The 14,810-nt window shown below is 40.2% G+C and overlaps 1 protein-coding gene across 1 annotated transcript; it reads right to left on the reverse strand.

Annotated features, from left to right (window-relative positions):
- Positions 1–943: 943 nt before the first annotated feature.
- On the reverse strand, positions 944–14,026 carry lactb (lactamase, beta). The gene is made up of 6 exons (XM_034288437.1): positions 14,009–14,026; positions 4,878–4,944; positions 4,560–4,750; positions 3,933–4,242; positions 3,109–3,274; positions 944–2,013 (listed from the first exon to the last, which is right to left on the reverse strand). Exons 4-6 carry the CDS (start codon positions 4,222–4,224, stop codon positions 1,488–1,490), a joined length of 984 nt encoding a protein of 327 aa, XP_034144328.1. The 5' UTR covers positions 4,225–4,242; positions 4,560–4,750; positions 4,878–4,944; positions 14,009–14,026; the 3' UTR covers positions 944–1,487.
- Between the last annotated feature and the right edge of the window lie 784 nt (positions 14,027–14,810).

Raw genomic sequence — 14,810 nt, forward strand, 5'->3', positions numbered from 1 at the left:
CCAAACTGAATGTCAGAATGGGAAATAAAGGTGATTTAAGCAATTTTGAGTGTGGCATGGTTGTTGGTGCCAGACGGGCCGGTCTGAGTATTTCACAATCTGCTCAGTTACTGGGATTTTCACGCACAAACATTTCTAGGGTTTACAAAGAATGGTGTGAAAAGGGAAAAACATCCAGTACGCGGCAGTCCTGTGGGCGAAAATGCCTTGTTGATGCTAGAGGTCAGAGGAGAATGGGCCGACTGATTCAAGTTGATAGAAGAGCAACTTTGACTGAAATAACCACTCGTTAAAACCAAGGTATGTAGGTAGGCTGGTGGTGGTGGTGTAATGGTATGGGGGATGTTTTCTTGGCACACCTTTTAGGCCCCTTAGTGCCAATTGGGCATCGTTTAAATGCCACGGCCTACCTGAGCATTGTTTCTGACCATGTCCATCCCTTTATGACCACCATGTATCCATCCTCTGATGGCTACTTACAGCAGGATAATGCACCTTGTCACAAAGCTTGAATCATTTCAAATTGGTTTCTTGAACATGACAATGAGTTCACTGTACTGAAATGGCCCCCACAGTCACCAGATCTCAACCCAATAGAGCATCTTTGGGATGTGGTGGAACGGGAGCTTCGTGTCCTGGATGTGCATTCCACAAATCTCCATCAACTGCAAGATGCTATCCTATCAATATAACATTTCTAAAGAATGCTTTCAGCACCTTGTTGAATCAATGCCACGTAGAATTAAGGCAGTTCTGAAGGTGAAAGGGGGTCAAACACAGTATTAGTATGGTCTTCATAATAATCCTTTAGGTGAGTGTATATAAACAGCCTCTCAAAACATCTGACTACAAACATGAGTATTTTGTGAAGATGTCAATGTAATCAGTAAGCCTTTTTCTGTCATGGAGCGGACCTGGGTTTGAGAAACTGAGCATTCAGAAGTGAGAAACACAAGTCAGAAATACGTTTTATTTTTTTTACAATCTTTCATTTTGTTTTCAATTTTGAGTCAGATGGCACCAACCATTTTAACAGACAAATAACACTCACCAAAAGCAAACTGTTGACTAGAGTATGCCATGTTCTCACTACCTACAATGACCAACAATTTGTATACCAAAGCAGAGAAAAAAGTTGATCAAACAAGAGGTACTATATTAAAAAGACTGATTTCAGAAGTCAGTTTCAAATTTATAGCCAGCAGTATTTTACTGCCACCGTGTGGCAAAATTCATAGTCTGTCAGTTGGACATACGGGATAATTCCTGTTGCATAAAAATGTATTAAAAGTTCTAACAAAAGTGGTAGTACAAAAATATTGACATATTACTCAAACCATGGAACATTACATTTTATTACTCAGCAAAAGAGGCATACAAAAGCAGTATGAAATAAAAAAATAGGCGCATTTCAAAAATCATTCTTCCATTGGAAACAATGTGTAGTAGTTTTAAGCGTCTATGTTTGTAAATAATATTAGCCTTCATTAGCAGCCTCTGGCCTTGTCAAACTCATGGGCAATCTTCAATGCTGTGCTGTTGAGTCCCACAGATTGCATGTTTGTAATGATGGTCACCACTACTCCCTGAGGCAGGCCTGCTGTCTGTCCTTGGGGATGCTGGGCTGTTCCACTGGGCAACACCAGTAGGACACTGCTGGCCCCCACAGCCCCTCCTGTGTGGGAGACATAGTGTCTACGGCTCCTGCACTGGCCATACTTCTGCTCCTTCTCTACCACCAGCCAACCCTGTGCATATAGCCCATCCTTATCCCAAGAGGCTTCGGTCTTGTCCACAGGTGCCCATAGAGCTTGGGCGGTCTCTGGTTTGAGGAAGCCAGGCAGAAGGTCTGTGCTGTCCTTTAGGTGTGCCACTTGGTAGCTGTAGAGCAGAGCATTCCCAAAAAGTAGTAGGTCTCCCACAGTGGATAGAAATCCGCCTCCTGCCCACTTATAAGAATTATCCACATAAGGGCAGTTTACTATGCGTCCTTTCTTATTAAAATGATAAAACCTGCAACAAAAATTGGTTTTAAGAAAACATGTGAACACAGTCAAATGGACATCAAATTAGCACTGAAAACTGGTTTCCTTAACTGAAATGTCATGCTAGAAATTTGACCTGAGGCGTTTTAATTTACTCCACATACACAGATCCATATGCATTCGGTGCATTACTTATTAGGGTGTTTATCAACGGTTTAATGAAGAAAAAAAACATTTAGATTATGGTAATTAATCAGGAACAAATATTAAACTACGAAAATGTAATGAAATAAAAAGTTTTTTGTGTCCATTATGTTTTCCTGAATTTTGTTGTTCAGACAAGATGTTTGCTTGTTGGCATTATATCTTGCTCATTCTGATAACATTGTCACAGAGGTTTTAAACCAAGAAGCCTTTGGTTATGAACTAACCAAACTTGGGGGTTTGGGGTATAAGTAGTAAATAGATTGTGTCCACAGTTTAAAATTATTTTTTCTTTTTTTATATCTAAAAGCCTAGATTTCCAAAATGTCATCCAGTTTCTTAAAATCAGAAAGGCACTCATTCCACATGTCAAAAACACACTAAGACAAAATTTAAATATTGTTTTATTTTAATGCATCTCATGGATAAATGTAATCAGTCACTATTTCCTGTCAAAGTCATATAATTTCTTATTTTTAAGAGTTGTTTTTCATTAGCTTAGTTCAAATGCTGCAAGTCTGATCTCTCTTGTTGTAATCCATCCAACAGGACTATAGCAACATACAGTATAAAAAATACAATGATATCCCTTCAAACTAAGAAATGAAGCTGCATACGAGCATTCATAAAATCCAAGGTACATTCTCTGATAGGCTTTTTTAAACTTTTCTTTCTTTAAGTGGCTTATGAGAAAACATCATTAAAAAATAGCTTTTCTTTGAAGTATTTTACCTCAATTGAAGGTTACTTTTTTCAAATATTTTAAGATTTAAGATGAAGCAGATTCTTTTCCATGGTGTCAAACAATAAGGGCACCGTTTTCTAAATGAATTTCATAGGCCTCACATCGATAAGGCTATGCTTGGCTAATGGAAAATCTGTACCAAATGAAACATGCAGGAGTTGGTTCATGGATTACCTTGAGCGGTTATAGATGATAGGGTCATTCTCGTCTGGTACAGTGTTAAGCATGCCCAACTGCCTGAACATCATCATCATGTGGTCCAGAAAGCGCTGGCCTGCTGCTCTCTCCACCACAGCACTGAGGAGGGTGAAGGCATGGGTCGAGTACAAGAAAGTAGTGCCTGCAATTGTTTGCAAGTTGAAAAAGAAGATATAAGCAGAGGAGAAAGAAACATACATTGAAGACCAAAAAACCCATACATTGAAGACCAAAAAACCCAACTATTGAAGACAAAAAACCCAACTATTGAAGACAAAAAACCCAACCACTGAAGACCAAAAAACCCAACCACTGAAGACCAAAAAACCCCCAGTGGGTCCCCAAGTTTCCAGACCCCTAGTTACAGCACATGAGATGGGTTGTAGTAGTATGAACTTGGCAGTTCTGACACCATGTAGATGTTTCAGGGAAGTTATTTTGAATAGGGTAATCTGTAAACAACCATGAAAGTTAATCACCTGCCGATGTTGGCACAAGTGACTGAGAACAAGGTTAAGCATTTTCAAATGCAGGAAGATCTTTTCTAACTGTCCCAAAACTTTAAATATCTGAACAGGTATGTTCTATGTATAGATCCCTCTCATATTAATAGCCAAGTCCTCTTCATTGCTCAAAAGTATTATCAAGGTTAGAAGGGGCAAAGGAAGGGTTTCAATTACCATTGATTTGTAAATAGACTGTGCGATGTGTATGGCTATAATGTGATTATGACTAAAGTGATGTCTCCAGGGTGACATGGGACATAATCAGATTTTTCTTAAGTCTTACATAGCACCTACCAGGTTTGAAAATGAGACTGTCATTTTTGAAAAGATCCAAGGCGTGAATGACACTGTCAAAGTTGTCTTTCAGGTAGTACTCCTCTTGATTAAACTCATTTTTCTTCAGGCCCTGTTTGGCTTCCTTGCTCTTGGTGTTATTGTCCTCTGTCTTGATATTCTCTTTGTTTTCAGAGTTATTTTTGTCTTTACCAGGAAGTTTCAAAGGTCGTTTAGCCTTCTCCCTGTCCTCCCTCACCTTCTTGGCGTCCTTTTCATAGTGCCGTATGCCACTCAGGTGAGAGAGAATCATCCGCGAGGTTATAGTCACCTGAATGTCAAACAGAAAAAACACACACAGAATGTTCATAAATCTAATAAAAATATTGACACTTAGGAACCGAGAGTTCAAAGTGAGAGAATTACAGCTCTGGAAAAAATTAAGAGACCACTGCGCCTTTTTCTTTCCTTTACAAAAAAGTGGTCTCTCAATTTTAACCCTTCTGTGCCTCACTCAAAACCTTCCTTTTCGACTTTTTTGGAAAGGAAAAAAAATGTGCAGTGGTCTCTTAATTTATTATGGATATGTTTGTCTGTTGGATGTAATGTACATTGTATTTTGTGCAGCTTCTCTGGAACTCAACTTACGTCTTCTCCTTCAAACTGTTTTTGGGGGAACTCAGGGACGTATTTCCGGACATTTGCATCAAGGTCCAGCTTCCCCTCCTCCCACAGGCGGGCTGCTGCTAATGTGGTTAAGGGTTTACTGATGCTGGCAATCCTCAGAACTGTCTCCGGGCCACAGGGCACACGATTCTCCAAGTCAGCGTAACCAAGTCCTTCAACGTGGAGATTATTTTGTTAGGAGCACTTCTAACAAAGAAGCGTTATACATTATATTATGTTAACATGTGAATTTATTTTGGGTTTACTACAGTGACCCTAACGGTAGATCATGACACCAACCTTCACACCATACTTGAGTTCCGTCTACAGACACACCAACCACCAGCCCTGGTGCCCCAAACTCATCCTGTCACGAGTAGAAAAATATAAAAAGTAAAATTATTTGAAAACATTCTGTTTTAGGGATTTTAAGAGGTAAGTAGTCTGTCAATGACTGTAACTGTTTTATTAACAACATTGTTTATCTATGCCCAGTACTTGTCGTTTGCATTATCAACCAGTGCACAGAAAGCATTACATCCAGTTGTTTGATGGTACCACCCCATTTATACCTGACTAATCCCCATTGAGTCATTTTTAGAATTTGCATGCAATGACTGCTTGACTTAGAGCATTTTTTCAATATGACAATTAATTTACATGAAATAGCCAGATTTGTATCAGTGTTGTGTCTTTAGTTGCTGCTTAGCTCTTACTTCTAATGCAGCAAGTCTTTAATTTTGTTAGTAACTTGAAAATTGTATTTACATATTAGGCCAATGTTAATTAACTGGAATTGTTGTCACTTCAATTGTTGTAGTATGAATAGGCGAATACAGCGTCTTTTACACTAAGAACATTATCTAGATAAACAAAACATGCAAGATTTGCATCAGATACTGTGTCAATGACCTCAACCATTTTATGTATTATTAAACCTTTATTTAAACATGAACACAGACTGAGACCAAAATCTCTTTTACAGTTGGGCCCTGCTAATACATGTTTACACATACAGTACACTGAAGGTTCAGTGATTAAAGGGATAGTTTGTCCAAAATTCATAATTTTTAAGCTATTCCAGAAGGCACATAGTAATTTTTTTCAAACAATACATTATTCAGCTCCATCCCAGCCTGTAATTAGCGTTATTAGAATTGTCCAAATTCATGAATGGAAACCGTTTGTACCAGTATCTCAAAGCTGCATTGCAAGCAGAAAAATACTCCAAAACACTTCAAACTACATTCAGTAATCTACCGGGGTAGCATCGATTTTTCAAACTGTACACTTACGAAACAGTCGGCGGAATTGGCTGAATTCAAACAGGCACTAGCAAACTATTTCCGATAGCCACCATAAACAGTTTCTGTTCTTTGGCAGTTATGTCATCGAGGTGAGCGTGAACTTTAGATTAGATTGTTTCATGTCATTGAAAAATTACGAGTGCCATTGAAAAATACAAGCACAGTATAACGAAATGCAGTTACCATCTAATCAAAAGTCCAAATAGAAGTGGGCAGAAATGTTCAAGTATTATATATATTTATATTACAAGCGGAATGTCTAGATGTACAATGAAGGCAAATGCAGTACAATTGGCAGTACTAAATGTGCAATTAAGGCAAATAGAGGATGGCAGAATAGTATAGTATAGTGAATTTTACAAGCGGGATAAATAGTTGTGCGGGTACTGGTTAATCAGAGTTCAGCAGGGTTACAGTGGATGGAAAAGAAACGGTTCCTGTGCCTGCTGGTGTGGGAACGAACAGACCTGTACCGCCTGCCTGATGGTAGGAGGGCACAGTTTGTGGCATGGGTGTGAAGGGTCCCTGATGATTACGCGCGCAATGCGCAGACACCACTTGCACTGGAGGTCTACGATGGCTGGGAGCTGGGCACCAGTGGTGCTAGGCAGTTTTCACCACCCATTTCAGGGTCTTCCGGCTATGGAGCAACTGCTAAACCATTCTCTGGTGCAGTTAGTCAGAAAGCTCTCGATTGTGCAGCGGTAAAAGTTCACAACAACCTTGGAGGACAGGCGGGCCTTCTTCAGCATCCTCAAAACGTATAGGCGCTGCTGTGCATTTTTCACCAGGGCTGAGGTGTTGTGGGTCCATGAGGGGTCCTCAGAGATGTGGACACAGAACTTTGAAACTGGCCACACGATCCACCTCAGTGCCATCGATGAGAACTGCAGCGTGACTGCAGCCTTTAGACGTCCTGTAACCCACATGTAGCTCCTTGGTTTTCTTTGCATTAAGGGCCAGGGTGTTTAACAGCACACCATACCGCCAGGTGCTTGACGTCTTCCCTGTACGCTGACTTGTCATTGTCACTGATCAGGCCTACCACCGTGGTGTCGTCCGTGAACTTGATGATGGTGTTGGAACTGTGTATAGACACACAGCCTTGTGGAACACCAGTGTTCAGGATCAGGGTGGAGGAGGTGAAGTTGTCTAACTTGACAGACTGGGGTCTGTTGGTTAGGAAGTACAAAGTCCAGTTGCAAACAGAGATCCACATGTCATAGAGTTTGTCGAAGAGCCTAGAGGGGATGACCGTGTTGAATGTTGAGCTAAAGTCTATGAATAGCATTCTCACATAGGTGTTGGTTTTATCCAGGTGGGTCAGGGCAGAGTGTAAAGCTGTGAAGATGGTGTCCTCTGTAGACCTGTTCGACCGGTAGGCAAACGGGTAGGGAACAATCTTTCGAAGCCCTCCATGATTGTGGGGGCGAGTGTGACAGGTTGGAAGTAATTCAGGCTAGACGCATTCGACTCCTTTGGCACTGGAACAATGGTTGTGGTCTTGAAGCACGCTGGAACAACCGCCTGGGCCAGTGACAAGTTGAAAATGTCAGTAAAGCCCTCAGCCAGCACATGGCCGAGACCAGCAGCCTTGCGTGCATTCACCCTGCTCAGTGCAAATGACATGTGCGGTGGATGGTCTGGGGAGGGGGGGGTTGTCTGCGGGGAGTTCAGCTTTAATGGCTGGCTCTTTGTTGTCCCTGTTGAAGCGGGCGTAGAACCTGTTTAACTCCTCGGTGAAGGAGACGTTAATGGCTGTGGGGGTAGGGTTCTTTGGCCGATAGACTCTGGTGGCTTGGATACCCTGCCACAACAAGCCATGTGAAGAGGGCTTGCTTTGCCTAGCTTTTTTAAATTGCTGTTAGATTACACATATGTACACTCACCTAAAGGATTATTAGGAACGCCATACTAATACTGTGTTTGACCCACTTTCGCCTTCAGAACTGCCTTAATTCTACATGGCATTGATTCAACAAGGTGCTGAAAGCATTATTTAGAAATGTTGGCCCATATTGATAGGATAGCATCTTGCAGTTGATGGAGATTTGTGGGATGCACATCCAGGGCACGAAGCTCCCGTTCCACCACATCCCAAAGATGCTCTATTGGGTTGAGATCTGGTGACTGTGGGGGCCATTTCAGTACAGTGAACTCATTGTCATGTTCAAGAAACCAATTTGAGATGATTCAAGCTTTGTGACATGGTGCATTATCCTGCTGGAAGTAGCAATCAGAGGATGGATACATGGTGGTCATAAAGGGATGGACATGGTCAGAAACAATGCTCAGGTAGGCCGTGGCATTTAAACGATGCCCAATTGGCACTAAGGGGCCTAAAAGGTGTGCCAAGAAAACATCCCCCACACCATTACACCACCACCACCAGCCTACACAGTGGTAACAAGGCATGATGGAGCCATGATCCCAGTAACTGAGCAGATTGTGAAATACTCAGACCAGCCCGTCTGGCACCAACAACCATGCCACACTCAAAATTGCTTAAATCACCTTTATTTCCCATTCTGACATTCAGTTTGGAGTTCAGGAGATTGTCTTGACCAGGACCACACCCCTAAATGCATTGAAGCAACTGCCATGTGATTGGTAAATAATTGCATTAATGAGAAATTGAACAGGTGTTCCTAATAATCCTTTAGGTGAGTGTATATTATTGCTATATTTTTTGCTACATTTATAATTAACCTATTTCTTAATTTTTACTTAGCAGATATTGTCTACCATGTCAGAATAATTTAATTGTGCAGGATGACGCTGTGTAAATCGTAAAATTTGATAAATAAACTTCTGGATTTCCTTTGTTTGTATCAGTGTTGATTTCTGCCTGCTCGTTTGCCTGCTTGTTGGTCTTGAATTGAAATTAAATTCTAACCACTCTGCAATTGGGACAATACCTCTGCCTCTCCCGGGTTGTATTGTGGGAGAGTCAATGGATCGACTTTGTCAACGAGACAATTTTTGCGAGAACAATTTTAATACAGAGGATCGTGACCCACATTCACTTAGAAGAACCCACCGTGGTAAAGAAAGTTTTACGTTCGATATTTGACAGATATTCAGATATTCAAAGCTCAATAGCTTGCAAACAATTGAAGCTACAGGCCTCGGGTTAGTCTCGTTATGAAAGAAAAAAGGTTGGACCACACTGCACAGGCCTCGTTTTCTCGATTCCAACAGGAGTTTCCAAATGGCAGGAGACCTTTATGGCAACATTGTAGTCTGTTTGCACATAACCAACGAAAATCGCAAGGGAACGTCAACGAATTGCATGGTCAACATTTTCATTTACATCAATTTTCTTTCTATGTCAATAGCGTTCTCAGAATGAGACAGACATCATTTTCATGCTAGATTATTCCCTTCATAGGGCAGAATAATGCACACCCTTTAGTTTTATCAGAAAATATGGACCCCGATTTATTTTTAAATACAAAATTGCTCGTAAATTCAATAGCTTCCTGATCACATGACCTAGATGCTTCAAGTCCCTCTTATAATGTTCTGTCGGAAGGCTCACACATTGCACACCCTTTGGTTTTACAGTTAAGCACCTGCACAATGTTTGGGAAGCATTTTAATATTCAAAGATTCAATAGCTTTCTCAACATGAGACTGAGACACAATATTTTCATGCTAGATTATTCCCTACATGGGGCAGAATGTTGCACACCCTTTAGTTTTCCCAAAATATGGATCCAGATTTTTTTAAATACACATACATGACAAAATCGTTTTCAAAATTAAATAGCTCCCTAAACACAAAAAATTATAAAAGTCAATAGCTTTCTCAGAATGAGATTGAAACACCATATATTGGGAAAACTAATGAGTGTGTAACATGCTGCCCTATATAGGAAATAATCTAGCATCAAAATCACACGTCTGAGACTCATGCTGAGAAAGCTATTGAAATTGTAGTATTTCAAATACTTCCCTAAAATGTGTGTGGGTGTTTAACTGGGAAAACCAAGGCTGTAAAAATGTGTGAGCCATCCCTCTGAAGATTATAACAGTGCTTTGAAGCATTTAGTTCCTGTGATCAGGGAGCTATTGAATTTACAAGCCATTTTGTCATGTGTATTTTTTTTTTTAAAACCTTGGGGCCCATAATATTGGAAAACTAAAGGGTGCACAAGATGCAGCCCTATGTAAGGAATAATGTAATATCAAAGTAATGTGTCTCAGCTCATGTTGAGAAATTTAGAATTTGTAAATGCTTCCCTAAAAATGTGTAGGTGCTTAACTGGGAAACCAAAGGCTGTGTAATGTGTGAGCCTTAAGAGTGAATTCAAACATCTAGGTCATGTGGTCAGGGAGCTATTGATTTTACAAGCAATCTTGTCATATATGTGTTTGTTTTTTAAACATTGGTGTCCATAATATGGGAAAACTAAAAAGGGTGTGCAACATGCAGCCTAGCTTTAGTAGCTAAAAGTAGGGCATAATATGGCATCAAAATAATGTGTCTCAGTCTCATGTTGAGAAATGCTTCTCTAAAATTGTGTAGATGCTTAACTGTGAAACCAAATGCTGTGCAATATGTGAGCCATCCCTCTAAAGATTATAAGAGTGATTTGAAACAACTAGGTCATGTGATCAGGGAGCAATTGCAATTCAAAACTGTTTTAATGTGTTCATAGACAATATATTTATATCTAAATTATCCATAAAAAAAGTTTATCAATCTATAAAGTGCAGCCCATTTCCATTTCTTCTTGAAAAATGTAACATTGGTTTGAGGTTCATAGGTGATGCAGTCAAAAAGTTGTTGAGATTTGAAAATGTTGATGATGCACTTTGTTGACGCTCCCTTGCTACATGCGTTGGTTATGTGCAGACTTACTGTAATGTTGCCATAAATGTCTCCCGCAGTTTGAAAACCATGATCTGAATCGAGAAAAAGAGGCCTGTGCTGTGTTGTCCGACTTTTTTCTTTCATAACGAGACTAACCCAGGGTTTGTAGCTTAAAATGTTTGCGAGTTATTGGGCTTTGAATGTTTGAATATCTGTCAAATATCGAATGTAAAACTACAAACCCGATCCCAAAAAAGTTGGGACACCGTACAATTGTGAATAAAAACAGAATGCAATGATGTGGATGATGTCAAATTTCAATATTTTATTCAGAATACAACATAGATGACATATCAAATGTTTGAACTGAGAAAATGAATCACTTTAAGGGAAAAATAAGTTGATTTTAAATTTCATGGCATCAACACATCTCAAAAAAGTTGGGACAAGGTCATGTTTACCACTGTGTGGCATCCCCTCTTCTTTTTATAACAGACTGCAAATGTCTGGGGACTGAGGAGACAAGTTGCTCAAGATTATGAATAGGAATGTTGTCCCATTCTTGTCTAATACAGGCTTCTAGTTGCTCAACTGTCTTAAGTCTTCTTTGTCGCACCTTCCTCTTTATGATGCGCCAAATGTTTTCTATGGGTGAAAGGCTGGCCATTTCAGTACCCGGATCCTTCTTCTATGCAGCCATGACATTGTAATTGATGCAGTATGTGGTCTGGCATTGTCATGTTGGAAAATGCAAGGTCTTCCCTGAATGAGACGATGTCTGGATGGGAGCATATGTTGTTCTAGAACTTGGATATAACTGTCAGCATTGATGGTGCCTTTCCAGATGTGTAGGCTGCCCATGCCACACGCACTCATGCAACCCCATACCATCAGAGATGCGGCTTCTGAACTGAGCGCTGATAACTTGGGTTGTCCTTGTCCTCTTTAGTCCGGATGACATGGCGTCCCAGTTATCTAAAATGAACTTCAAATTTTTATTTGTCTGACCACAGAACACTTTTCCACTTTGCCACATTTTAAATTATCCTTGGCCCAGAGAAAACGGCTGCGCTTCTGGATCCTGTTTAGATAAGGGTTCTTTTTTGACCTATAGAGTTTTAGCCGGCAACAGCGAATGGCACGGTGGATTGTGTTCACCAACAATGTTTTCTGGAAGTATTCCTGAGCCCATGTTGGGATTTCCATTACAGTATCATTCCTGTATGTGATGCAGTGCCATCTGATGGCCCGAAGATCACAGGCATCCAGTATGGTTTTCCGGCCTTGACCCTTACGCACAGAGATTGTTCCAGATTCTCTGAATCTTTGGATGATATTATGCACTGTAGATGATGATAACTTCAAACTCTTAGCAATTGTTCTCTGAGAAACTCCTTTCTGATATTGCTCCACTATTTTTCGCCGCAGCATTGGGGGAATTGGTGATCCTCTGCCCATCTTGACTTCTGAGAGACACTGCCACTCTGAGAGGCTCTTTTTATGCCCAATCATGTTGCCAATTGACATAATAAGTTGCAAATTGGTCCTCCAGCTGTTCCTTATCTGTACATTTAACTTTTCCGGCCTGTTATTGCTACCTGTCCCAACTTTTTTGGAATGTGAAATCCAAAAAGAGCCAATATTTTGCATGACATTACAAAATGTCTCACTTTCAACATTCGATATGTTATCTATATTCTATTGTGAATTAAATATAAGTTTGAGATTTGTAAATTATTCCATTCCTTTTTTACTCACAATTTGTACAGTGACCCAACTTTTTTGGAATCGGGTTTGTACATTTACCACGGTAAATTACCCAGTTCAACCCGTGACGACAAGTCAGATTGTAGGTAATACTTCCAATTGCTATATTATAATACACAAAGTACACTGCCTCCGAATATTCTAGGCAAAGGTTGGGGATGAACGTGTTCACCATCGCCCCACGGCTGCTGTTGAATACGGTCAATTCATCTTCTGTGTATTATGGCTCTTTCTCCCGAAACATTTTCTTCCTGCTCGTATTGAGAGTCAGACATATTATATATGTAATTTTCCTTTCTCTCTCAAACAAATAAAGTTTGACTGTCTGAGGTGAATATCAAAGACGAAATATGTAACTTGATTTCTAGCTAGCAAATACTAACTTTCGTTCACTGTGATGTATACACTTACACTTCCCGAACGAACGCGTGGATTGATACAACTGTGAACAAAACTGACGGGTAAACTCAGGAAGGACGCGTTCATTTGAAATGAAAATTATATTGTGAAAATAAAAATGTTGTTTCGATGAATTCAACATCGTCTGAGGTAAACAACATTGAGTAGTTTTCCACTTGCAATGCCGCTTTGCGATAGCGGTATGTACGGTTTCCATTCATGATTGTAATAACGCCAATTACTGACTGAGACAGAACTGAATAATGGATTGTTTAAAAAAATTACTATGTGCCTGAAGGACCAACTCGGGGTAAAGGGACTGTCAATATATGGTTTTTGGACGAACAACAATGAACCCAATCCCCTAACCCTTTAAAAACCAACAGAAAAAACATAGAACAGACTAAAGAAGACGCACACATGTAACACAAGACAAAGTACATTGCTTTAAACACCAGTGCTGTTCCCTCAGGGGCCTCAAGTTTTTAGTAGGTATTGGGCCTGGCGAGATCTGCGTTGTACAGTATTAATACAGCGTGCACCGGTTTTCGAAGCATACATGTTCATATACCACCCCTGAAAGTACAAATAATGTATTACTCTCGAGCTTTGCATAGAAGTTATGTACAATCAGAGCATGTAAAAACAAGAAAAAAACAGGCTAGCCTCATTTAGCCCGGCCGTGGGTAGAAGTGACCGTGGTGAGCCAGAGTAGGCTTCAAGAGCAGCTATTACTTAAATTATATTTGCAAGCTTTATTAGTTCTGGCTTGGATGATTACATTTGTGGAGAAGTTAATCCCTGTTAGCTACTTTTTGACAGTAGTAGACAACATGGACGATGCAATCAACATGGGCATGCGCGCAATTCATCCTGTAAAATCATTAACAAGGCAAAACCAAACTGATCTACAGCATAATAATAACAAAAGGTCACAGAAATAACATTGTATAACAAAAAAGCTAGCTTGCTAAACCTGTTTGAGAACGCAGGGATGCCTGTGTTGATCGTGAAACTAATTAAAAACCCTGTCGCAAAACATTGGTGCAATTTCCTAATACAAATGTTATTATTCTTTTTTTAAACTGTGGGAAATTGAGAACATTGCTGCAACGTTTGGGAACGTAGGCACAACCCACCAAAGTAAACGTCCACAAAACGTCTTAGGAACCAGCCGTACACAAAAAGTCGCATCTGCAGCCATCGTGTTATAGCCTTTATGCAAAACTGAGATATATCTCGGAAAACAATTGCCTACAATGTGAATATCCTACACTCAAAATACCTGCAGGCCTACCTTTACCCGGTGAACAAGGTCTCTGCTAACTTCAATGGCAGCACCATATCTTCCAATCTGCTCTTCACACCAGAACTCAGGTAACGTGCCAGTGTGATATTTTAATCCCAAAGCTAAAACAATCCCTGCCCCGAATCCCACAATCCAAAACCTAGACCTCGGGTAAAACCGAGGAGGTAATAGACTCGAAGGACTGAAAAACGGTCTCCTCTGCTGTCGCAACACTAAAGAGGACTGTTGTTTTGTCCACAAGGAGTAGCGAGCGGTCGAAATACGATGATCTTTACACCTGAATGAAAAACGCACGAATGGCAAATATAACCACGACATGTTTACACTTGTAGCCTACAGACCGAATTAACTTTCTATTTGTGTTTCTCTCGATACGACCGAATTGAGTTTCCAACGTTTAGGCCTGCGGCTTGCGTCCGGCAACGTAATCGATTCCAGATTAAGACAGTACTAGCCGAAAAACGAACTATGAACACATGAACGAATTGTGTAAGCACAAATCATCCACTGAGTCCAGTTTTAGAAGGCTGGTAATTAAGCAACGAGCATTTCCTACATGTTCTAAAAAGGACGGTTAAACATTTATAACATACAAGCAATGATTCATTTATTATTTCCCGGAATCTAATTAA

The sequence above is a fragment of the Esox lucius genome, chromosome 19 (genome assembly GCF_011004845.1).
Source record: "Esox lucius isolate fEsoLuc1 chromosome 19, fEsoLuc1.pri, whole genome shotgun sequence".
Taxonomy (NCBI): Eukaryota; Metazoa; Chordata; class Actinopteri; order Esociformes; family Esocidae; genus Esox; species Esox lucius.

Bases quoted from the DNA above. Each gene is read 5' to 3' on its own strand.
- lactb (XM_034288437.1), bottom strand. From the start codon at position 4,224: ATGATTCTCTCTCACCTGAGTGGCATACGGCACTATGAAAAGGACGCC. The intron at 3,275-3,932 runs GTAGGTGCTATG...AAACAATTGCAG, and splicing joins CAGTCTCATTTTCAAACCTG to GCACTACTTTCTTGTACTCG. The intron at 2,014-3,108 runs GTAATCCATGAA...TTTTTGTTGCAG, and splicing joins ATCATCTATAACCGCTCAAG to GTTTTATCATTTTAATAAGA.